The 24,599-nt window shown below is 49.9% G+C and overlaps 1 protein-coding gene across 3 annotated transcripts in view; it reads right to left on the bottom strand.

Annotated features, from left to right (window-relative positions):
- The window catches only part of LZTS1 (leucine zipper tumor suppressor 1), a 59,341-nt gene that overhangs the window by 1,220 nt on the left and 33,522 nt on the right, over positions 1 to 24,599 (bottom strand). Inside the window, exons 1-3 of one of the 3 annotated variants that reach the window (XM_079142363.1) lie at positions 17,001 to 17,425; positions 5,205 to 5,644; positions 2,907 to 3,710 (exon numbers count right to left, since the gene is read on the bottom strand). In XM_079142363.1, the coding sequence (XP_078998489.1) occupies positions 2,907 to 3,710; positions 5,205 to 5,549 (1,149 nt within the window). In that variant the 5' untranslated portion in view covers positions 5,550 to 5,644; positions 17,001 to 17,425. Of the gene's footprint in view, positions 1 to 2,906; positions 3,711 to 5,204; positions 5,662 to 17,000; positions 17,426 to 24,599 lie in introns of those variants that run through there. The other 2 variants (XM_079142362.1, XM_079142364.1) reach the window with 2 other exon arrangements.

Below are 24,599 nucleotides of genomic sequence, written 5' to 3'. Positions count from 1 at the left end.
CCAGCCCTCCCCTCTCCTCTCATGCTGCCCTGCTGTACCCCAGTGACTGGCACAGGCTGGCTGTCACACAGTGCCCAGCAGGTATCTGCCAGACCATGAGCTACAGCCCTCTTCCCTGCCCCACCCCTCCTCCACTGCCACACCTACAACCCATCAGAGTTGGGCCAAAAGCAATGATGACTAGGAGGCTGAGGCAGGAGGATCGCAAGTTCAAAGCCAGCCTCAATCATTTAGCCAGGCCCTAAGCAACTTAAAAGCAAGACCCTGTCTCTTAAAAAAAAAAAAAAAAAAAAAAGGTCTAGGGATGTGACCCAGTGGTTAAGTCCTCCTAGGTTCAATCCCTGGTTTAAGGAAAAAAAAAAAAAGCAGTGATGAAAACCAAAGCCACGTGTTGTTTTCGGGGTCTTGGCCACTGAGAGGGTCACCAGGAGACCATGGATAGAGGCCAAGGCCTGCACTCAGCAGAATGGACTCTTGGAACGAGACTGGAGGTCACCTTCGTATTTGTTCCCTTTCCCCTCCCAGTGGAATTCCTCCTCGCTCCTGAGGAAACACTGCCCAGTCCAGAGGAGATTAAGGCCACCCACCATGCGTGATTGGGGCCAAGCATCCCTTTCCAAGGCCAAGTGCTATAGGTTGAATCTTGAATGTCACCCAAGGCCCCTGTGTAAATGCCTGGTCCCCAGGGGGTGCTACTGAGAGATGGTGAAACCTTTTAGAAGTGGGGCCTGGTAAGAGGTCTTTAGGTCATTGGGGGTATGCTCTAGACGAGGACTGTGAACCCTCCTCCCCACTCTCTCTTTGGCTCCCTTGTTTTGAGGTGGGTGGTTTTGCTCCATCACACACTCCTACCATGATGTGCTGCCTCTCATAGGCCCAAAGCCAAAGGAACCAATTGATCATTAGACTGGAACCTCCAAAACTGTGAGCCAAACATAACCTTTTCTCTTTATAAGCTAATTATCTCAGGTATTTTGCTATAGTGACAGAAATCTAACTCACACACCAAGCCTGCATTTGTTTCCTGGGGGCAGGACAGAATCATGGTGAAATCATGGGCTGGTTTTGAACCTGACTTGGTGGCTTATGATCTGGGTGATCCTGGATGCATTAACATGGTGGCAATATGATATAGTTATTGAAAATGTGAACTCTGGGTCCACACCATTAGGATCAAATCTTGACTCTGATCCTTAATATGTGTCAGACCTAGGTCTAATCACTTAACTAGCTATTTGCTATCATAGTCTCTCTGGGTCTCAGTTTCCTTAATTGTAAATTGAGGAATAGTAACAATACCTACTGCAGAGAGTAACTGCAAGGATTAGAAGAGAGAACTTGGCACTTAAGAAACTCCGTAAATTAGAACAAGTAGGTTTAGAATGATATGTCATTATTACGTCAGTTTCACTGTTACTTACTTTTTGCAGTACTGGGGATTGAACCCACAGGTGCTCTACCAATGAACTATGTCCCTAGCCCTTACTAAGTTGCCGAGGCTGGTGCTGAAGTTGTGATCCTTCTGAGTAGTTGGAAATATAGGTGTGTCTCCCTACATATTTTTGTTTGTTTGTTTGGTACTGGGGATTGAACCAGAGGTGCTTAACCACTGAGTCACACCCCCAGCCCTTTTTTATATTTTATTTAGAGACAGGGTCTTGCTGAGTTGCTAAGTGCCTCACTAAGTTGCTGAGGCTGGCTTTGAACTGGCGATCCTCCTGCCTCGGCCTCCCGAGTCACTGGGATTACAGGCATGGGCCACCACACCCAGCTACATTCTTTATTTAGTTTTACTGATGTTGTAAGTACCCTGATTGCACAAGCTGGGAACAGGATCACAGCAATGTCCATCTAGCTGCTGACTGGACAAGGATGGAGGCTGAGGGCCAGCATTCACTACACATCTCTGCAAAGCCCCAGAGTGACTGAGAACAAGGGCTGGGTGGGCCTGCTGTGACCACGCAGATGGGATGATGACAGGCTTCACCTGTAGCTCTTTCTCTCTCCTGTTTAGGAAACTTTTCGGGACAGAAAGAGACCCTTCCTTCTCACCTGGTCAGACCCCCTCCATCTCTCCCATGGAAACGATCCCTTCTCTTCTCCTGAGAACCCTGTCACCTCACTTTCCAGGACAAGGACAGGGAGCTCTGGGGTGATCAGATATTGCTGAGGGTGGGCCACCCCACCTTGGCCTGCTGCTGATCTAGACACAGGGCCCGATCCTTCCCCAGGCAGGATGCTTTGGGGTCAATGACATCCCTGCTGTGTGCACACCCCACCTGCCCTCCCACCCCCTGGGGCTGTTCAGTGAGAGACGCTGTGATCCAGCCAGGGGTGCAGTGCCGGCAATCTCCCCACAGCCAGGCCAGGTCCAGGCGCCCCGCTCCCGAGTGTGTCTGAGCGTGTGCGTGTGTGCACGTTTGCACATGCGTGTGCTTCCTTCCTCTCCTGTGTGCCCATCTCAACTCACCAAGCGGAGGCTCCACCTACACTTCTCCTGGGGGAGGGGGCTCCTCTGTCACTCAGACCTGCCACTAAATGGTCACTCTTATGAGTGGGTGGGATCCTTTCCCTTAAGAGCTATGAACACTCTACCCTCTTGGGCGCTTGGACCTGATGAGCGCAGGTGTGGCCAGCTGTCCTTTTGAACTTCCGGTGAGCAGGTGAGTGAGTTCTGCCCTCGGACAGCCTGACGAGGCCTTGGGTGTCCTGGTTCCCCATGACTCAGCCTGTCATCTCAGTCCTAGGGTCACAGGGGTGACGGTGGGGACAGGAGGGCACCCGGAGCTGAGTGCATCCCCATCACAGGGAGCCCTTCCCTGGGTCACAAAGCTGGCCCTCTACCATATGCAGATGGACTCTAGCCGGCTGGCCCTCCGCAGCCTGGGACTGGGGTGCAGCCTCACCTCCCACTGGGTCTCCTCCAGCGCAGGGGCGAAGTTGGTCTTCTCGCGCTCGTAGGACCTGAGCTTGGTCTCCAGCAGGTCCTGCTCCTTCATGAGGCTCTCGAGCTCCTGCCGAAGCTGCCGCTTCTCCTGCTGCAGCTGCAGCACCTGCAGGTGCAGCACCTGCTGCGTGCGCTGGTTCTTCTGGGAGGCCTGCTTCAGCTTGCTGCCGCCCTTGGGCTCCGGGCCCTCCAGCTCGTCCCTGCCGCGCCGCGGCCGCTCCTCGAAGGCCTGGCCTGAGCTGAACTCCTTCTCCTCGAAGCTGCGCTGCAGCTTCTGCAGGGCGCTCTCCCGCTGCAGCAGCTTCTGCTCCAGCTCCTGCAGGGCACACTGGTCGGTGGCGATGGGGGAGCGCACACACGAGGAGCCCTTGTCCGCCTTGGCCGGGTGGGCCAGCTTGCTGCCGCCGTCCGAGAACGACAGAGCCTTCAGACTCATCATGTTGCTGTCCTGCAGGACGACGCCCTGCGTGATGTTGTGGGCCGAACCCCCGAAGCGGCTGGCGGGCCCCACGGGCGTGACCAGCGGGTCCAGCTGGTAGCTGCTGCTGGTGCTGTGCGTGGGCAGGCTGGACATGGAGTTCCGGCCCGAGTCGGACAGCGCCCCAGAGCACAGGCCCGGCTTCAGCTCCTGCTCCTTGGGCTTGTCCGGAGGGGCCAGGTGCAGCTGGTGGCTGGCACTCTCAGGGGAAGAATGGAGGACGGTTCCCGACCGCGGCAGCACGGGCTTGAAGGCCGTGGGCCTCACTGCCCCCTTGTCCGAGCCCTGGGGAGGCAAAGAACCACATTGACCTCGAGTGTCCCCTGGGCACTCTCCCTCCTCGTCCTCCCCGTGGGATACGTGTTCTGACCTCCCAGGGGGACACAAGCTCAGAGCCCAGGCCAGCAGCCATGGCTAGCCTCGCCCGTGGCTCTGAAGCAGCCCATTGCGGTGACTGTCTTAAAGGGAGGAAATCTCTGCACCTGGGGAATGTCCTGCAGAGTTGTCCTTTATGCAAACATAACGGGCACTGTTCTGTGACATAACAACCCACCGCCAGTCTGTCCCAGCCCTTTTGAGAAGACAAAGACTGATGTCTGTCCCAGTCCTCCTGCTCTGGGTGTCTCTATGTGAGGTCAGGGCATTGGGCTGGACAAGCAGGTGTTCTTGTGTAGGTCATTCCCTCTTGCCCTGCGTGGTCACTTCTGGTCATCCTGTGGCAAGAATGCCAATCACAGCCTCCTCTGGCTGGGAGGATCACCGGAAATAGTCCTCTTTTAAACTCGTTATTTCCGTAGGTAGTACTTTCCAGTTGACGAGCCCGTTGTTTGGAAGGCAAGCATAACAGGCCCTTTCCTAGTACAAGTTGAACTGAATCTGAATATTCCAAATCCAAAATGTTCCAAAATCAGAAACTTTTTGAGCCCTGACATGGGGTCCCAAGTGGAAAATTTCATGGCATGAAATTTCATTGCACAAATTATTAAAAACGTGGTATAAAATTACTGTCGGGCTATGCGCATAAGGTGTATATGGAACAAACAAGTTTCATGGTTTGACTTGGGCCCCATCCCCAAGATATCTCATTATGTGTACATGCATATTCCACTTCTGGTCCTAAGTATTTTGGATAAGGGATACACAACCTGTATGTCAAAACCATGGATTTATTCCTATGGGGCAGGCAGGAACTGGATAGGAAAATTGTTTTCAGTGTCCACTGTTGGGACCTATGAGTGTTTGCACTGACCTAAAGCCTGGACTTCTGAATTCACAGGACTCTGCCTACAACACTGTTAGCTCAAACAAAAATCCTAGTCCTTATTCTGCTGAAGATGCCTCCAGGCTGGCTTGATCAAGAAGCAACAGCACCTGGGCAGCAAATGAGAAGACTCACCTCCAGAAGTCTGCAGGAAGAATAAGCTGCTAACTCCTCCCAGCTGCTCTTGCAGAGGATAACGGACCCCCCTTTCTTCCCCCTGCCTTTGAAAATGCCACTATTTGTCCTACCTTGACAGTCCAAGCATACCCCAGCAGAGCACAGGAAGGCTTGAATTTCCCCGGTGCTCTTTGCTGAAGGGCTGATCCAGGACTTCCAGCTCAGGGGACTGATCAGTTTTCATTCCTTGTCCGACCTTTGACCTCTGTGATGTGACTGAGCCCTTCTCCCCTCCCCCCTGCTGCTTTGGCCTCTTGGAGAGAGAGGCACCCACTGTACCTCACCTCCCATTCCCCCTCTCCCCCTCCTGTCCTCCAGCCTTGCCAGAGACCCCCGCTTACCATTTCTAGCTGATTGGAGAAGGGCATAAGCTTGGGTGGAGTGGATGGGTCAAAGTCCACCCCGGCCTGGCCCCCGATGTCCCCACTGGACAGTGCAGTGTAATCTGGGCGATGGGAGCCCCGGGCCTTCTGGCTGACCTTGATGTAGAAGAAGTCCTCGCTCTTGCCCATTTTGGAGCTGGACTTGCCATGACTGCAGTCCTGGGAGAAGCCGAATCTCAGCAAGCCATCAGAGTACCGGTTGAGCTTCTTGAGGTGGGAGGACTTGCGTAGCTTGTACTGCGAGGCTCGGCAGTGCTTGCTGTGGAAGCTGTGGCCAGAGATGAGGCTGCTGACGCTGCCCATGGTGACCCGGGGCCAGGGATGGGCGGGGCTGTGGCCGAGAGGGGCGCGGCTGGCTCTGCGAGGGCACAGCAGTCATAGCAGAACTCTTGCAAAGCCTGGGAGAGCCATGGACCTGGAAGAAGAGGCAGACAGAAGTCAGCCTGGGCTGGGCCGGCGCTGGACACACAGTCCTCCATGCTGATTTCAGGGTGCGGCAGAACTCGTCTCCACCTCGGAAAGCCTGCTAGGGGCGAGGCGCCTTTCTACGCACCGGATGTCCAGGAGGGCCTGAAACACGGCCGAGCGCGCAAGGACAGCCATACCGAAGTCAGCACTCTGGGAACAGCATGTGCCGATCGCGAAACCAGAGGGAGCGAGCGGGGCAGATTCCAGGACGTGACTTTTCCCCTGTATCCTCCTACTGGCAACTTAATCCCCAAATCACATGTTAATGGTGTCTGAGGGGAGCCCTTTGGGAGGCCATTGGATGAGATGGGTCATGAGGGAGGGGCATTAGTGGCTTTTTAAGAAGCGACTGGCAGGGTTGCTGTCTGCACCGCCTGGGGACTCTGCAGAGTCCCACCAGCAAGAACACTCTCACTGTATTCTTCACGAGTTACCCGGCCTGTGGCATTCTGTTATAGCAACAGAAACGGACTCAGGGGGTGTAAGGGAAGCCTCTCTGTCAGGGTAGCATTTAAGAATTCAAGGAAAGGAAGGGCAAGCCATGTGGAAATCTGGGAGGACAGAGCTCACCAGACGCTCCACAGACAAAGGCCCTGAGGCTCTGAGGCAGAGTGTGCCTGGCTACCTGAGACCAGCTGGGAGGCCCGCCTGGCTGGAGGTGGCCAGCAAGCAAGCCGGGCAGAAGAGAATTATCAAAGAGCCAGCCGGGACCCCTGGCTGTAAGGACACTGGCTTGACTCTGAGAGGAGGAGTCGCAAGTAACTTTATGCAGCCAACAATTTCATCTGACATGCTGGGGAAGGTCACTCTCCACAGCTGGATGGAGAAGAGGCTAGTGAGGGGCTGGGGCAGAACTGGCGGGCCAAGTAGGTGAGTGACTCATGCAGCCCTCCTGGGGTGGCAGCCGTGCTTTAAATGTTAGATATAATTTTAAAATTGAGCTGATAGAATTTGCAAAAGGATGGGGTGTAAGGGTATGAGAGAAAAGAGAGGAATCCAGAAGGTTAAAAAAAATAGAAAAATAAAAGAAAAATTTTTAAAAAGAATGCCTAATGTTTTCATCCAAGCAGGCAGAAGCAGAAAGGCCACAGGGGGAGATGGCGTCGGGCAAGGTGCGGGTGGAGAAGAGAAGTTAAGTTTTCAAAGCCTACTTGATATCCAAGGAGCAATGAGGGACGGGCAGGAGGAAGTGAGGGAGGTGTTGGAACCGCAGGAAGATGGCGGGTGGAAGCCATGCAAGGAGAGATTCACTGAGGAGCTGCTGCAGAGAGACAGGAGGGATGGAGGACTGGGCAACATGGGGTCAGGAAGTGAGAGAGGATGAGGAAGAGAACGGAGAAGACTCTGTGGAATTTCCCACAAGGATGGTGTCAATGGCTAGGTTAGTAAGATGTCAACTGAGAGTTTGTTATGGTTGGAGGTGAGGTTCCCCCAAAACTCACACGTGAGACAATGCAGGGAGGTTCAGAGGAGAAATGAATGGGTGGTAAGAGTCTTAACCCAATCAGCTAATTAATCCCTGATGGGATTAATTGAAGTGGTAGGGTGTGGCCAGAGGAGGTGGGAATTGGGGCGTGGTTTTGGGGGTCTATATTTTGTATCTGGAGAGTGAAGACTCTCTCTCTCTCTCTCTGCTTCCTGATGATGTGAGCTGCTTCCCTCTGCCACCCTCTTCCGCCATGATGTTCTGCCTCACCTTGAGCCCCAAGGAATGGAGCCAGCCTTCTATGGACTAAGACCTCTGAAACTGTGAGCCCTCAAATAAACCTTTCCTCCTCTAAAGTTGCGCTGGTCAGATCAGGTAGTCACAGCAGCGAAAAAGTTGACTAAAATAGAGTTGATCAGGGGATGCAGTTGGGTGGAGCTCACGGGTGACCTGACAAGGGCAGATTTGGTGGTGGGATGGAAGAGAAGCCATCTCAAGTGGTGGAGAGGGTCCATGAGAGGAAACGGGGAAGAAACTACAGCCTTGAAGGTTGAGAAGGATGTGACAGACTTGGATTAGACTCCCAGTTACACCTAAAACATAAAGGTTTTCAGAAAAGTTGGAGCGTCTGTCTCCTTCCCTCTAGCTTGCTCTCTCTCCTTCTTAACTTTTGTGGGGCTAGGGATTGAACCCAGTGCTTCGCACATACTAGGCAAGTGCTCTATCACTGAGCTATATACCCCAGCCCTTTTAATTTTATTTTGGGAGGGTGTCCAAGTTGGCCTTGAACTTGAGATTCTCCCACGTGAGCCGCCAGAGTAGTTGGGATGACAGGTGTGCACCATCCTGCCCCATCGAGGGTCACCTCTTATAATCAGTGCCTTAAACATGAACAGCAACCTCGTCAGTCAGCAGACAGGAATAAATCAGAACGTCAGTGTCGCCCACATGGGGCGATTCTCTAAGCACAGATCACATGTCGCGAGAGCTAGGGAAGGATGTGTGCGCATCAGGCATGCGGAAGGAGAATTTCTCAGTCGGGAGACAGATGATCCAATCAAGGGGAAATCATCACCTGCTTCAGAGAACAGGAGACCCAGAAGGAACCTGTGTTCTTTGTTCTTTTCTGAATTATTCTGTTCGTCTCAAAGGAACCAAAGCGGCCCGGGTGGGCCACGGGGAGTTGCGTGTGATGAAAGAGTCAGAGGCTCAGACTGAGCAGACTGCTGGATCCAGACTTGGGCTGTTTCCCAGAGAACGCAGAGGCTGTGTTGGGAATGGGTGTGTTCTACAGTTCAGAAGTAAAAGCCCAACACATCCAAACTTCCTCGCGTTCATTGGATGCCGTGTTCTTACGCGAAGAGCTTTAGTTGACTTGCTGGCCTCTTAGATTCATAGGATCACTGGGGCAAATGTCTAAAACACCATGGCACGATGAGGTCACTCGGCCGTGGTAGGCACTTCCATAGGACCTGTTATTTGTGTAATCAGCATTCCCACCCGCATCTCTCATTCCTGTGCTGTCTTCAGTGCCCACATTGCTTTTTCCAGAACCATTTTTCTTTCCAAAAAACAACTTCCCTGCATCCCATTTCCCCACCGAGCTTCCTAGGAGCACAGGGTTCTTCCAGTAACCTAACTGTTGACACGTGTTTTTCTTCCCCCTGTCATCCATCCACAGCTCAGCTCAGAACTCCAGATTCCAAGCTTCTACTGCTGTCCACCCAGAAAGCTACTCTAGGCATTGTACCACTTGGGCAGCTGGTTCCTTACTTTTGGTCACTCAAGAGACATTTATAAGCACTACATATGTAGTGTCTCAGGCCTGACCATTGGCTGTGGAGTCAGCCAGGTTTCAATTTAAAAATCAACCACTCTGAGCCAGGCACAGGGGCATGCTTGTGATTCCTGCAATTTGGGAGGCTGAGGCAGGAGGATCACAAGTTCAAGGCCAGCCTCAGCAATTTAGGGAGGCCCTAAGCAACTCAGTGAGACCCTGTCTTAAAATAAAAAATGAAAAGGGAGGACTGGGGTTGTGGCTCAGTGGTAGAGCACTTGTCTAGCACATGTGAGGCACTGGGTTTGATCCTCAGCACTGCATAAACATGAATAAATAAAGACATTGTGTCCATCAACAACTTAAAAAAAAGAAAAGTTGGGGATGTGGCTTCGTGGTTGAGGACCCCTGGGTTCAAGCCCCAGCACCAAAAAAAAAAAAAAAAAAAAAAAAAACCAGAACCAGGACCAAATCACCTCTTTGAACTTTCTTCATCATAAAATGGAAATACAGGGGTTTTCAAGATGGCGGCCTAGAGGGTGGCTGCATTACGTGTTGCTCCAGAACTCAGGATTCAAGAGAGGAGATATTGAGACGCTTGGGACCAACTCAAAGTAGCCGGGTGACTCTCACCCCCTGGGGGGGCATCCCGGATGGGACGGGGGTCCCGGAACGCAGGAAACTTTGTGAAGTAGAACTGCCGGCGAGACGCCCCTCCCCCCGCTGGAGCGCCATAGAGGAGGCAGCTCGGCACAGCGCTGGGACTCGGAGCAGCCACTGGGGCTCCGGCGGCTGCCCGGGGGAGGAGTGGCGGGGAGAACTGTGTGGACTCAGGACACCGGGGCCTGCCCTGAGGAGGAGGAGAGGAGCGTGGCCACTTGGATTCGGAGTGACTGCGCCAGAGCTGCAGGCGGTTGCCAGAGGAGAAGCCGCGCGGCGAGCTGTTTGGATTCAGAACGACGCTTCTGAACCCCGGGGCCTGCCCTGAGGACGAGGACGAAGAGGAGCGGCCGCTTGGATTCGGGTGACTATACGGGAACTACAGGCGGTTGCCAGAGAAGGGGCTGCGTGGCGAGCTGTTTGGACCCTGACCACTTCTGAACCCCGGGGCCTGCCCGGAGGAGTAGGAGAAGGAGGAGGAGGAGCGCGGCGGGTCCTTTGGACTCGCAGTGACTGCATTAGCGCTCCAGGCGGCTGCTCAGAGGAGAAGGCGAGTGGTGAGTGGTTTGGTCTTAAAGTGACAGCTCCTGAACACAGGGGGGCTGCCTGGAGGAGAAGCGTGGTGGGACGCTTGGTCTTGAGGGACCACACCAGAGCTCCGGGCGGTTGTCCAGAGGACCCGTGCAGCGGGTCACGTGGATTCAGAGCCACTCAGAGGGACTGCTCCTGAACACCCGGGGGGTTATCTGGAGAAGGAGGAGGAACGGGCAGGGTCACTTCGACTCGGAGTGATTGATTGCCCCGGGCTACGGGTGGTTGGTGGGAGGAGGAGGCACGAAGTGAGTTTCTTGGACTCCTAGTGACCGCACCGGCATACTGGGCGGCTGTCTGGAGGAAGAGGCCTGTGGCGGGTCTCTGGGACTCAGAGCGATTGTTCGGGGCCACAGGTGGCTGCTCAGAGGAGGGGCCACGCAGCCAGGCGATTAGGTGCAGAACAGGGTCCCAGGATCTAGGAGGCTTCTGGGTGGAAGAGCCGCACAGAGACAGGCTTAGGGCGGAGCGAAGGTTCCAGGCCTATGGGCAAATTCTCTGAGGAGGGGCAGCCTAAGGAGATTCATCTGCGAAGGGTGAGGCTCCCAGGCCCAGGAGGTAGGGCCGGGCCCCTGGAAACTTTGCAGAGGAAGGCAGCCCAGCCCAGGCAGTAGCTGTAAATTGAGGGGAACCTCTAGGAGGAAACTGACCAGCGAGACCTCCCCACCGGGTGAGTCTTCCCTGCTGGGTGAGGTTTCCCACAAGGACGGTAAAACCAGAGGCTCAGGCCCAAACAGGCCTTGCCTCAGCCCACAGCCTAGGTCCCCTTTGGATGACCATTGGTCAACAAGTGGAGGCACCTCTGCCCACTAGCAGGGAATATACCCCACCTGAAGGCCACCACTCCTAGAGAGGCAGCTTCCTTGTGGAGCACCGCATTATCAACCTCCTCCAAGACTTCAGCCTACTGAAGGCTAAGAGGGGATATATATAGAAATCTTCAGGGTCATTGTAAATCAACAGAGGAAATCTGCAATATCTCAGCGGTCCACTGATATCTGAACAACATGAGAAAACAAGGAAAGAAAATGCTGCAAACAAATCTAGATGTTACATCAATAAAACCCAATGACAGCATGGCAGAAGAAATGACAGAAAAGGAGTTCAGAATGTACATAATTAAAATGATCAGAGAAGCAAACGAGGAGATGAAAGAGCAAATGCAAGCATTGAATGATGAGATGAAAGAGCAAATGCAAGCATTGATTGATCGCACCAATCGACAGTTAAAAGAGCAAATACAGGAAGCAAAAGATCATTTCAATAAAGAGTTAGAGATATTGAAAAAAAACCAAACAGAAATCCTTGACATGAAGGAAACAATAAACCAAATTAAGAACTCCATAGAAAGCATATCCAATAGGATAGAACACCTGGAAGACAGAACCTCAGACATTGAAGACAAAATATTTAACCTTGAAAACAAAGCTGAACAAACATAGAAGATGGTAAGAAATCATGAACAGAATCTACAAGAACTATGGGATATCATGAAAAGGCCAAATTTAAGAATTATTGGGATTGAGGAAGGCCTAGAGAAACAAGCCAAAGGAATGAACAACCTATTCAATGAAATAATATCAGAAAATTTCCCAAATCTGAAGAATGAAATGGAAAATCAAGTTCAAGAGGCTTACAGGACTCCAAATACACAAAATTACAACAGACCCACACCAAGGCACATTATAATGAAAATACCTAACATACAAAATAAAGACAGAATTTTAAAGGCTGTGAGAGAAAAGAACCAAATTACATTCAGGGGGAAACCAATACGCATATCAGCAGATTTTTCAATCCAGACCCTAAAAGCTAGAAGGTCCTGGAACAACATTTTTCAAGCCCTGAAAGAAAATGGATGCCAACCAAGAATCTTATACCCAGCAAAACTTACCTTCAAATTTGACGATGAAATAAAATCCTTCCATGATAAACAAAAGCTAAAAGAATTTACAAAAAGAAAGCCAGCATTACAGAACATTCTCAACAAAATATTCCATGAGGAAGAGATGAAAAACAAAGAAGCAAATCAGCAAAGGGAGGAATTATCCTAAAGGAATTGTCAAATAAAGGAGGAAACAAGTTGTGTCAAACAAATAAATAAACAAAATTTTAAAAATGAACCAAATGACCGGGAAACCAAATCATTTCTCTATAATAACCCTGAACGTTAATGGCCTGAATTCATCAATCAAAAGACATAGACTGGCAGACTGGATTAAAAAGAAAGATCCAACAATATATTGCCTGCAAGAGACTCACCTCATAGAAAAAGATACCCATAGATTAAAGGTGAAAGGATGGGGAAAAACATACCATGCACATGGACTCAGCAAAAAAGCTGGAGTATCCATCCTCATTTCCGATAATGTGGACTTCAAGCCAAAGTTAGTCAGAAGGGATAAAGAAGGTCATTTCATACTGCTTAAGGGAAGCATAAATCAGCAAGATATAACAATCATAAACATCTATGCCCCAAACAGTAGCTCATCTATGTATGTCAAACAAATCCTTCTCAATTTCAGAAACCAAATAGACCACAACACAATAATACTAGGTGATTTTAACACGCCGCTCTCACCACTGGACAGATCTTACAGACAAAAATTGAGCAAAGAAACCATAGATCTCAACAACACAATCAATAATTTAGACTTAACGGACATTTATAGAATATTCCATCCAACCAAGAGTGAATACACTTTCTTCTCAGCAGCACATGGATCCTTCTCAAAAATAGACCATATATTATGCCACAAAGCTAATGTTAGCAAATACAAGAAGATAGAGACACTAGCATGTATTCTATCAGATCATAATGGATTGAAGTTAGAAATAAATGAAAGAGTAAAACACAGAAACTATTCCAACATCTGGAGGTTAAACAATATGCTATTATATGATGAATGGATAACAGAAGATATTAAGAAGGAAATTAAAAAATTCTTAGAGGTAAATGAGAACAAAGAAACATCATATCAAAACCTCTGGGACACTATGAAAGCAGTACTTAGAGGGAAATTTATTTCATGGAGCGCATTTAATAAAAGAAGTAAAACTCAACAAATAAACAACCTAACACTACAGCTCAAAGCCTTAGAAAAAGAAGAACAGAACAGCACCAAAAGTAGTAGAAGACAGGAAATTGTTAAACTCAGAGCTGAAATCAATGAAATTGAAACAAAAGAAACAATACAAAAAATTGACAAAATAAATAGTTGGTTCTTCGAAAAAATAAACAAAATTGATAAACCTTTAGCCACACTAACAAAGAGAAGACGAGAGAAAACCCAAATCACTAAAATTCGGAATGAACAAGGAAATATCACTACAGACAGGATGGAAATACAAAACATAATTAGAAGCTATTTTGAAAATCTATACTCCAACAAAATAGAAAATTCCGAAGACATCAACAGGTTTCTAGAGACATATGAATTGCCTAAACTGAATGAGGAGGACATAAACAATTTAAATAGACCAATTTCAAGTACTGAAATAGAAGAAGTCATCAAAAGCCTACCAACAAAGAAAAGTCCGGGACCAGATGGGTTCTCAGCCGAGTTCTACAAAACCTTTAAGGAAGAGCTCATTCCAATACTTCTCAAAGTATTCCATAAAATAGAAGAGGAGGGAACCCTCCCAAACTCATTCTATGAAGCCAATATCACACTGATACCTAAACCAGACAGAGACTCATCAAGGAAAGAAAATTTCAGACCAATATCCTTAATGAACATCGACGCAAAAATTCTCAACAAAATTTTAGCAAATCGCATACAAAAACATATTAAAAAGATAGTGCACCATGATCAAGTGGGTTTCATCCCAGGGATGCAAGGTTGGTTCAACATCAGGAAATCAATAAACGTAATTCACCATATTAATAGACTTAAAGTCAAGAATCACATGATTATTTCAATAGATGCAGAAAAAGCATTTGATAAAATACAGCACCCCTTCATGCTCAAAACACTAGAAAAAATAGGGATAGTGGGAACATTCCTTAATATTGTAAAGGCCATTTATGCTAAGCCCATGGCTAATATCATTCTAAATGGTGAAAAACTGAAAGCATTCCCCCTAAAAACTGGAACAAGGCAGGGATGCCCTCTTTCACCACTTCTATTCAACATCGTTCTTGAGACTCTGGCCAGAGCAATTAGACAAACCAAAGAAATTAAAGGGATACGAATTGGAAAAGAAGAACTCAAACTATCCCTGTTCGCTGATGACATGATTATATATTTAGAGGAACCTGGAAATTCCACCAGAAAACTCTTAGAACTCATAAGTGATTTCAGTAAAGTAGCAGGTTACAAGATCAATGCCCATAAATCCAACGCATTTTTATACATAAGTGATGAATCTTCAGAAAGAGAAATTAGGAAAACTACCCCATTCACAATAGCCTCGAAAAAAATAAAATACTTGGGAATCAATCTCACAAAAGAGGTGAAAGACCTCTACAATGAGAACTATACAACACTAAAGAAAGAAATTAAAGAACACCTTAGAAGATGGAAAGATCTTCCATGTTCTTGGATAGGAAGAATTAATATTGTCAAAATGGCCATACTACCTAAAGTGCTATACAAATTCAATGCAATTCCAATTAAAATCCCAATGACGTACCTTACAGAAATAGAGCAGGCAATTATGAAATTCATCTGGAAGAATAAGAAACCCAGAATAGCTAAAGCAATCCTTAGCAGGAAGAGTGAAACAGGGGGTATTGCAATACCAGATCTTCAACTCTACTACAAAGCAATAGTAACAAAAACGGCATGGTATTGGTACCAAAATAGAAAGGTAGATCAATGGTACAGAATAGAGGACACGGACACAAACTCAAATAAAAACAATTTTCTCATACTAGACAAAGGGGCCAAAAATATGCAATGGAGAAAAGATAGCCTCTTCAACAAATGGTGCTGGGAGAATTGGAAATCCATATGCAACAGAATGAAACTAAACCCATATCTCTCACCATGCACGAAACTAAACTCAAAATGGATTAAGGACCTCGGAATCAGACCAGAGACCCTGCAGATTATAGAAGAAAAAGTAGGTCCAAATCTTCACCTTGTTGGTCTAGGACCAGACTTCCTTAACAGGACTCCCATAGCACAAGAAATAAAAGCTAGAATCAACCACTGGGATAGATTCAAACTAAAAAGCTTTCTCTCAGCAAAGGAAACTATCAGCAATGCGAAGAAAGAGCCTACAGAGTGGGAGAATATCTTTGCCAATCATACTTCAGATAGAGCACTAATCTCCAGAATCTATAAAGAACTCAAAAAACTCTACTCCAAGAATTCAAACAGTCCAGTCAACAAATGGGCTAAGGAAATGAATAGACACTTCACAGAAGAAGATCTACAAGCAATCAACAAACATATGGAAAAATGTTCAACATCTCTAGTAATAAGAGAAATGCAAATCAAAACCACCCTAAGATTCCATCTCACCCCAATTAGAATGGCGATTATCAAGAATACGAGCAACAACAGGTGTTGGCGAGGATGTGGGGAGAAAGGTACACTCATACACTGCTGGTGGGGCTGCAAATTAGTGCAGCCACTCTGGAAAGCAGTGTGGAGATTCCTTAGAAAACTTGGAATGGAACCACCATTTGACCCAGCTATCCCACTCCTTGGCCTATACCCAAAGGACTTAAAATCTGCATACTACAGAAATACAGCCACATCAATGTTCATAGCTGCTCAATTCACAATAGCCAGACTGTGGAACCAACCTAGATGCCCTTCAATTGATGAGTGGATAAAGAAACTGTGGTATATATATACTATGGAATATTACTCAGCCATAAAGAATGATAAAATTATGACATTTGCAGGCAAATGGATGAAATTGGAGAATATCATGCTAAGTGAGATAAGCCAATCTCAAAAAGCCAAAGGACGAATGATATCGCTAATAAGTGGAGGTTGACACATAATGGGGGGGAGGGAAGGGTTAGAGTTAGGGTTAGGGAGGGGGGCAAGTATGGAGGAAGGAACTACTGTATAGAGGGTAAAGAGGGGTGGGAGGGGTGGGGGGAAGGGAAAAAAATAACAGAATGAATCAAACAACATTGCTCTATGTAAATTTATGATTACACAAATGGTATGCCTTTACGCCATGTACAAACAGAGAAACAACATGTATCCCATTTGTTTACAATAAAAAAAAAAAAAAAAAAAAAAAAAAACAGAAATACAAACTCAAACGTGTCCATCCACCCATCCAGGACAAAGACGAAACACTAGAAGTGAAGTTCAAATTGTGACACAGCGTGTGTGCTTTATGGGTGTGATGTGTGTGTGATAAACAGAAGCCAGCAATGCAGATGGGATAAAAAAGCAAAAATGCTACATGAACCAGGCGTGGTAGCACAGGCTTGTAATCCTAGTGACTCGGGAGGCTGAGGCAGGAGGATCACAACTTGAAGGCCAGCCTCAGCAACTTAGCCAGACCCTATCTCAAAATGAAAAATAAAAAGGGCTGGGGATGTGGCTCAGTGGTTAAGCATCCTGGGGTCAATCCCCAGTACCTGCTCCCCGTCACCACACACACAAAAAGTTAAATGATTCTGGGGCTCTGCTGTTCTACTGCCATCTCCTCTCAACTGGACCTTGAGACTGCCTGCAAATATCTTTCCCGCCTGTTCAGCACACACGTCTGAAGTGTCAAGACCATTGTACTTCCTTATGAAGACCCTTCCAACCTTTCTAAGTTCTCAGAGTAAAACGGAGATTCCTCCCCACACCCTACAAGCCACAGAAGTCCCACTTCCTCCTGTGGCTCCAACCTGATCTCACACAGTTACAGCCAGCTCACCTGTTGGTGGAGATCATGGAGCCTCTTCCACTAGTGCTTGGGCACCTGCTGTTGTTCTTGCCTAGAATTCTTTCTTGGCTCTTCACTCAGATCAGAGGGCCCCTTCCCACCCTTCAGCTCTCAGCTGGAGCCTCCCCTCTGGAAGGAGGGTGTTTTTCTCTAGTTACCCGTGAAAAGGCTGAGCTCCTCCCTGCTTCTCTCACACCAGCCTGTTTATTTCCTGTGCTCTGCATGCTTAACCCATAATACTCTTAATCTACAGCGTAGTTGGTTTGTGTATGTCTTCATCAGCTTATGAGCTCCGTGATGACAACGGACAACAACAGGAGTTCTTAGAACGGAAATGAGAAGGTGAGGTGCCAACTTGGAGAGGTGTAATGTCACAGCCCCACTGGCTCAGCTGACCAGGGACCACCACGGGATCTGAACTGCACCCAAATACCTCATTTGCAAGCTACAGCATGACAGAGATGTTTGGGTTCCTGTCCTGAAGAGCAAAGAGAGTCCCCAGGACTTGGGGGAGAGAATGCCTAGAGGAGAAATCAAGGTCGGCTCCTCCAGCCCAAGCTCCATTTTCTCTGTGAGCAATGCCAACCAGATCTTAGGTGCCCCTGAGCTCCATCCACCCGAGCCGTACCCAGGTGACTGGTGGGGCGTGAACTCTGGGCTAGGTGCTCAGGATTGGGAAGATGATGACAAGTGATGTCAGGAGCAAAAGAAAAGAGTGGCCAAAGGATTGTCCCGGAGAGAGAGTTTCTGTCTCCTAGCCAGGACACCCTGCAAGCAAGCCCCACCTGCTGGCTTGCAGTTACTGCGAGGTTCCAAGTTACTCTGGGAACTTGAAGCTAAGCTAATCACACCTAGGTATCTAGATTTTTCCACTGTCAACTTGAAGAAGGCATTAGGGAAAACTTGGAGGCAGTCTGGCCTCAGTCCTTAACCCAAATCCTCTCACAACCCCAGGACAAAATCTTGCACATTTTGATTCCAACCCAGCAATCACCTGGAGATTTGATCAGGGGAAAGGGCGAAGAGGGCAGAGAGGAGAACCTAGCACTGAGTGCCGCAGAATCCCTTCTGCATGAGCTCTTGATGACTCCGCAGAAGAATCCAGTTCAAATCAGACTTCTGGTCCAAGAGAAGAGAGTGAAGAAGAGGAGCCCAAAGCAGCTGCTGAAGGAAGACCTCCAGGACTGTACTGCTCAGACTCCATCCCCAGGGAATTCAGGACCTCCTCTCCCCGCCCCAGGCTGCCACAGCTATCCCAGAACAGGAAATGGCCCTGGAATCATGGGAAACCCTGCTCCTGAGTCTCTCCCACACACTTAGGTGGGAACACAAGCGGGTAATTTGGCTTCCCCTCCCCACCCCACCCTGCACTCTCCTTCCCAGAGGAACCCCAGGCTCAAGCCAGTGTGACACATTTCTTTGATTACCCACTTCCGGAACATGGAAGGAGAGGCTTGGAGTTAAAGGGATTCCAGAGATGGGAAACAGCATCACTCATCCTCCCATCCCAGACACCCGCCTCCTTTCCCAAGGGGTGAAGCAGCTCCTCCCTGGTCCACACCAGACACAGCTTCCAGCTGAAGAGAGGAGCAGAGGTCGCTCTCCAAGCTCAGGGTGCTCAGCCTCCAGCCTCCGGCTCCCTCCTTCTCCACGGAGGCGCCTCCTTGCCTGCCCACCTTCCTTTCCTCCTCACCTGCCTGTCCTGGGTCAGGGAGAAAGGCTGCCTGGCTTCTCATCAGACACTCACAGCCACACAGTGAGTCCTCCCTGCTGCCTACTGTGGGACACTCACCCTGGAAGTTCCCACCTGGTGCACCGGCACCCTGTGTGCATGCCTTCCCCAAACCCACCAGCGGCGGGGGGCCTCCGCAACTATGATGGCCAGTAGTCTGCTTCTAGGGCTGAGCCCTTGGAACTGCCGCCTGAGGGTTCCTTTGGTCAATTCAACAGAAATTCACTCCAAGTTGGGCAGACGCCTGGAATCCCAGCAGCTCGGGAGGCTGAGGCAGGAGAAAGGAGAGTTCAAAGCCAGCCTCAGCAACTTAGCGAGACCCTGTCTCTAGATAAAAATAAAAAAAAAAAAAAAAAGGCTGGGGTGGAAGGAGGGAGAATAGGAAAAATCAAAAGCCAAAAAGATGGGAGAGAAGAGTGTACGTCTGTGCACATGTGTATGTGTGTACTTGTCTATGTATCCAAGAGTGCATGTGTGTGGGGATGCGTGCGCATCTGCGTGTACCTGTCTGTGCATACGCATATGTGCCAACTTGAGTGTAGGTGTGCATCTATGTTGGTAGCCAGGGAAATCTCTGAGAGGATAGCAATCAAGAAGAGCCAGCCTGATAGGCTTTTTTTTTTTTTTTTTTTTTTTTGGTAAAATAGTCCCCTCAGAGGGAATAACAACTGTGAAGGCCCAAGGAAGGAATAGGCAGTGATGCTCAGGAGGCGGAGATTTGGCACTACCTGGAGATATAACACTGTGTGTGTGTGTGTGTGTGTGTGTGTGTGTGTGTGTGTGTGTGGCATAGGTGTTGGACCCAGGGCCTCATGCATGCTAGGCACGTAGCTCGATGGCTCCCTGCTACTCTACCACTGAGCCACATCCCCAGTCCTTTTTATTTAAGAAGGGTCTCACCAAGTTGCCCAGGCTGGCCTCGAACTTGCGATCCTCCCACCTCAGCCTCTCAGTCGCTGGGATTGCAGGTGTGCACCACCGCACCTGGCCTGACCAAGCACTTCCGGCGATCATGACCAGGGTCTACCGGCACCCAGTGAGCACGGCCAGCTGTTCCACTAAAATCCTACAGTGTTTAGCTGCACGTACACCCCACAACAAAGAATCACCTGACCCGAACCCCATACCTGGTTTTAGGGGAACAGAAAATTGAACTAGGAACCTCAGTTCCGTCCCGGACTCAGTGTGACTGTGAGCAGGTGACTCCATCTCACTGGGCCTTGTAACATGGAGGTAGCCACGCTCCCCCACCACATGCAGCCATGATGAACATCAAAGAAAGGAACTTGGGAACCCTGCGGGCCCGGAGTGCTCCTCTTTCTCATCACTCCCTGCGCCAGTTCTCTGACACACTAGGTCTGTCTGCCAAGCACCCAGGGCTGCAGCCCCATCACTGAGTCAGGTCTGACCACACGTCTCAGCTCCACGGAGCACTAGTCCCATGACCTCCTGAACTTCGCCGTGGGCAAAGGCCACAAGATGGGATGCTCTCCTTCACGGTGCGGAGCCTTCGGTCTTCTCTGGGCTCAACTTCCAACCACAACATAAAGTGGGATTCATCTCGCAGCTTTTGTGTTTTTGAGGCTTCTTGAGAATTTAATGAGAAGACGAGACCTCCTCAGAAAAATGCACCCCTCCCACATTTTGGCTATGACCCCTGAGGGTCCCCTGGCTGCTGACATCTGCACCTGATCGGCCCTGTTTAGACACAAGAATATGTCCTACTCTGGGGAGTCCCACATGAGCTTTGGGGAGGAACAGAGAACTTGGTCTTGGATTACTAACAACTCTGATGGCTCCTGCTTCCCTTCGGGGCCTAGAGAGATGGCAGCAAGGGCAGGACACAAAGGTGTGCCTCAGTCCCCGCACCTCCCACACCGAGTCTCCAGGACCAGCTGCCCCAGTTCCCAAGAAGTGGGCAAGTTTGAGACCACCTTCAAAGAGGGTCCCCCAAGGTCAGCCTGGGGAGCTGCCTGGAGGGTGAGCTGGCCTCAGGGCCACGGTGTCTCACCTGGACTCACCTAGTACCCAGGACTCCACTTTTAAGAAGCTGAAATACTTAAAAAAAAAAAAAAAAACAAATAACCCAAGCACCCAATGCAGAATTGACAGTTGCTAAAATGTTGTGACATCGATTTTAGAAATAAAACATCCAAGTTGAAATCCCCATTCCCTGGTCCACGCCCCTCCCCCCACCGAACTAGCGTCTCCGACCCCTGCACATCCATCCTGGATTTGGTGGGAACTTTTTTTTTTTCTGGTAACATAAAACATATTTTACCATGCTCTTTATGAATACTGCTTTTTTTTTTTTTTTTTACTTTATGCAAACGATATCATGTCGTTGTCCCTCTGCACCTGGGTTGCCTTGCTCAGCCTCTTCTCACACGTGGATCCGCTCTGGTGTGGACTGGTGTGGAGCTTGGTGCTCCTGGCTGTGTGTGGTACTAGGTGCTTCCTCTCCCCCTGGCCCGGCTCTCCCCACATGCTGACCACGCTCCCCTGAACAGGATGACTTTTGCATGTGTGTGGGAGTTGTTCTAAGATCTGCTGGGGTCCTGGAAGCTGTCTAGTTTTTAAAGGTCTCTCCCTTAAATTAAAGACCCTCCCAGGAGAGCTGGAATCTCAGACCCTTACTAACCAAGACATCACCGGAAAGCGGTGGGATTGAGAAGGGAGCCCCCGCTTCACCACATCACCTGGGAAAGGGGAGGAGCTGGTAGCTGGCAGAGGGGAGGGAGGGGGAGTTTATGGCTGAGACTGGGTGGGTGAAGGAGTTGTGTCCTGCAGGGGTTGGTCTGCTATGGAGGGCTGGGGGGCAGGGGCTCCCTGCTGTGCTACGACCTGGATAGGAGGGCAGCTCTCTCCCAGCATACACTGCATAACAGAGGGCTCAGGCAGGGCCTCCATACTTTGCCTGATCCACTCCTCCACTAAAGTTTGCACTGAGGTCCAGAGCAGGAAAGGGACTTGCCCAGGTCACATCTCAAGTGCCAAGTCTACAACAAGCCTCTCTCTAGTTACTGACAGAAGAGGAGAACTGGGTTCTCTTCCCAGATGGGGAGAGGGAGAAGTGGCGCTGCCTGCTGTCCCTGGGTCACACGTGGAAGTGGGGGAATGTGGGAGGTCTGTCTGCATGTCTGCCCGATACAAACTGGATCCTGTCCTGTGGGGGTCACAGTGCTGTCCCCACCAGAGATGATTGTCCTGTGGGTGCCAGTGTCTCGGAAGGCAGAGAGGGTCACAGGCAGCCCCAGATGGGAGAGCTGTACTGACTCCAGGAGCAGTTGGTGACAGCTGGGTGGGGACGGATCGCTGGCCCTCACTCCCTTCCTTCTGGGCATCTGCAGCTCAGGTCAGCCTCTAACCCTAGCCCTGGGAACCACACCCTTGTCCTCTCAGATTCCGTTCCTCTGTGAACCTGGCGGATTGCGTCCTCGCTACCATCCATGCCCCTGGTCCCTTGGGACAGACTATGGGGCAAGCAGGGTGCCAGGGCTGAGCAGAGGAGGGCAGGGCCCTCGTGAAGAATCAGAGCTTCCTTTCCAAAGGAAGAAGCAGCTCCCTTCCGGGAGAGGGGCTCATCTCCCTGGTCTGAGCAGATGACAGGACGGCCCGCCCTGGACCCACCGTGTTCTCTCAGTGCTAAGCTCACTTGGCCTGGCATCATCTAGCTTTTCAGGGGTGAAGGTTTGTCTCCCCTGTTATCTTTCAACCTCCTTGAAGGCAGAGGTGGAGTTAAAACTTCTTTGTATCATACGTTATTGTGCATAGCGCTATGGACATAGTAGGTGCTTAGTTAACATTTTTAACAAGTGAGCTCACAGGGAAACACAAGGATCACGCCCTGAGTGACAGATGGAAAGGTGAGGCATGGGGAGGACATGTGTCTTAAACTGGACTCTCATGATACCAGATATGAAGACATAGCAATGAAGTTAAAATCCACATCTGGTTTCCACTGAAATATTGTGGACTTGGACATCAAACCAACTGATCACCCTGGGGAGAGGGAAGCGTGTCCTGGCAGCCAACAAGCATCCTTCTCAAAGATTTTGACCAAGACAAAGAAAAGTAAAGCGGGTCTTTATTTTGGAGGATCTGGTTGGACGATTTGACAGGTACCCACACCTAAATAAAGAGAATTTCAAAAGTAGCACTAGTTGGGCTGCAAGGTCAGGGTGCTTGGGAGTGTGCTGGGTTAGTTCCTTCGGCTCTGCCTCCAGCATGTAAGTGGCTTCACATTTTTTCTTAGTATAGAAGGAGGTGAAGGTTTTAGTATGTCCTCTGCTCCATTTTCAGACACCATGCTGTCTGGTCAGGTCAGCTTTTTCTGGCGGGGAGATGCTCGGGGAGGTGGGCGTACATCTGCACTCTGCTGCTTCTGCCTCACTCACTCCTGCTCCTGGCCCTCTAGGCCCTGCTGACTGTCACTGTGGCCACTTGTGGATGGTAGGGTTGCAATAGCCCCATAGGAGGGAACCATTGAGTGTATTCTGTCTGGTCCAGTCCAGCGTCCCCTTTAACTGAATTATCACGTTAGGCCCTCGATAAAAGATCCCAGAGTGATGAGCCTGTTCTGTCCTCTGGCATTAAGATCCGACCTTTCAGGATCTCCATTTCTTTATGTGTCAGATAAACACAGCTGATACCAGCTCTGCAGCCATTGTCGGAATTACATGAAACCACAGGTATCCAGCTGCTTGGCCACGGTCAGCAGGGGCACACGTAGCATGTCAACCAAACCTGTGGACATCACGAAGTCTTGCGAAAAGATGCCGGATTCTCGCCTGTCTTCAAGTTCAAAGAGCAGGTCGCTCAGGAAGGATGGCTTCCATCTCCCTGTGGCTCCTGGGGCTGCGTTCATGGGGCCCTTCCCTGCAGCCAGACCTGCCACTTTGCCTCCCGCACCTTGCAGAGACAACAGTTGCGAGGCCTCTGCCAGCTGGGGCTGGGGCTCTGGTTGCACCAGGCTGGCGAGTGGGCCCCGGGCCAGCTCCCCAGCAGCGGTTTCTCTTTGGCTAAACGGGCACGTGCCCAGGGCTAATTGAGTCCCCTTTTATGACTCCCTGCCCCAGCACAAACTCTGCCTGGTTCAGCTTTCCTTATCTGGCATTCCTCCCAGTGTTTGTGTTCCTTGTCCTTGACCCCTCCCCCTATTTGCTGCTGTGGATGGGGGAGGGGTCGAAGGGCCATGGCTGGGGCAGGGTGAGCCTTTGAGCGAGTTAATCATCTCAGCCCAGTCTGGAGGGCTCCGTGTGCAAAATTTCATTCTGAGTGAATGAAAAAGAGGCAAGAATGGAGGAGGAAGGGGGCGGAGGGGTGTGGGCAGCCTGAGGAGAGGCTGAGGGTGCTGAGGTGCCAAGAGGGAGCAGGTTGCTGGTGGGCTGGGAGCAGGGGCCCACGCAGCTCTCAATTAAGTGCACTTGGATTCCCAGGAAAGGCAGAAAGTGAAAGGGCAATCGCTGGCAGCCTGAGTCATTCCACCCAGCGAACAATCGGAAGGAACTGTGCTTCCCACTGCTCCCAGGAATCAAAAGCTACTCTGCGGCAGCCTTTTGTGTGCAGGTCCCCAGCGCTCAGCCTTCAGCGGCTGGCGGAGCCTCCCTCCATTTGGGTGGGCAGCTTGTGTCTTAGCAGCATTGATTGACATCTCTCCCCAGGAAAAAGATTACCCGCCAATCCTGACCTGCCCTTCCCCCTTCCAAAAATAAATCCCCAGTTGCATGCAAAGCTCATGCAAATGCAACCTGCTGCTGTCAGTGCCGGCTGCTCCCACGTGAGAGAGCAGAAGGCAGGCTCCTCCACATTCATGACTTGGTACCACTGGGCACCAGGGCCTTGTGG

Source organism: Sciurus vulgaris (genome assembly GCF_902686455.1).
Source record: "Sciurus vulgaris genome assembly, chromosome: 5".
Classification (NCBI taxonomy): domain Eukaryota; kingdom Metazoa; phylum Chordata; class Mammalia; order Rodentia; family Sciuridae; genus Sciurus; species Sciurus vulgaris.
This window is presented reverse-complemented; position numbering and strand designations above follow the sequence as displayed.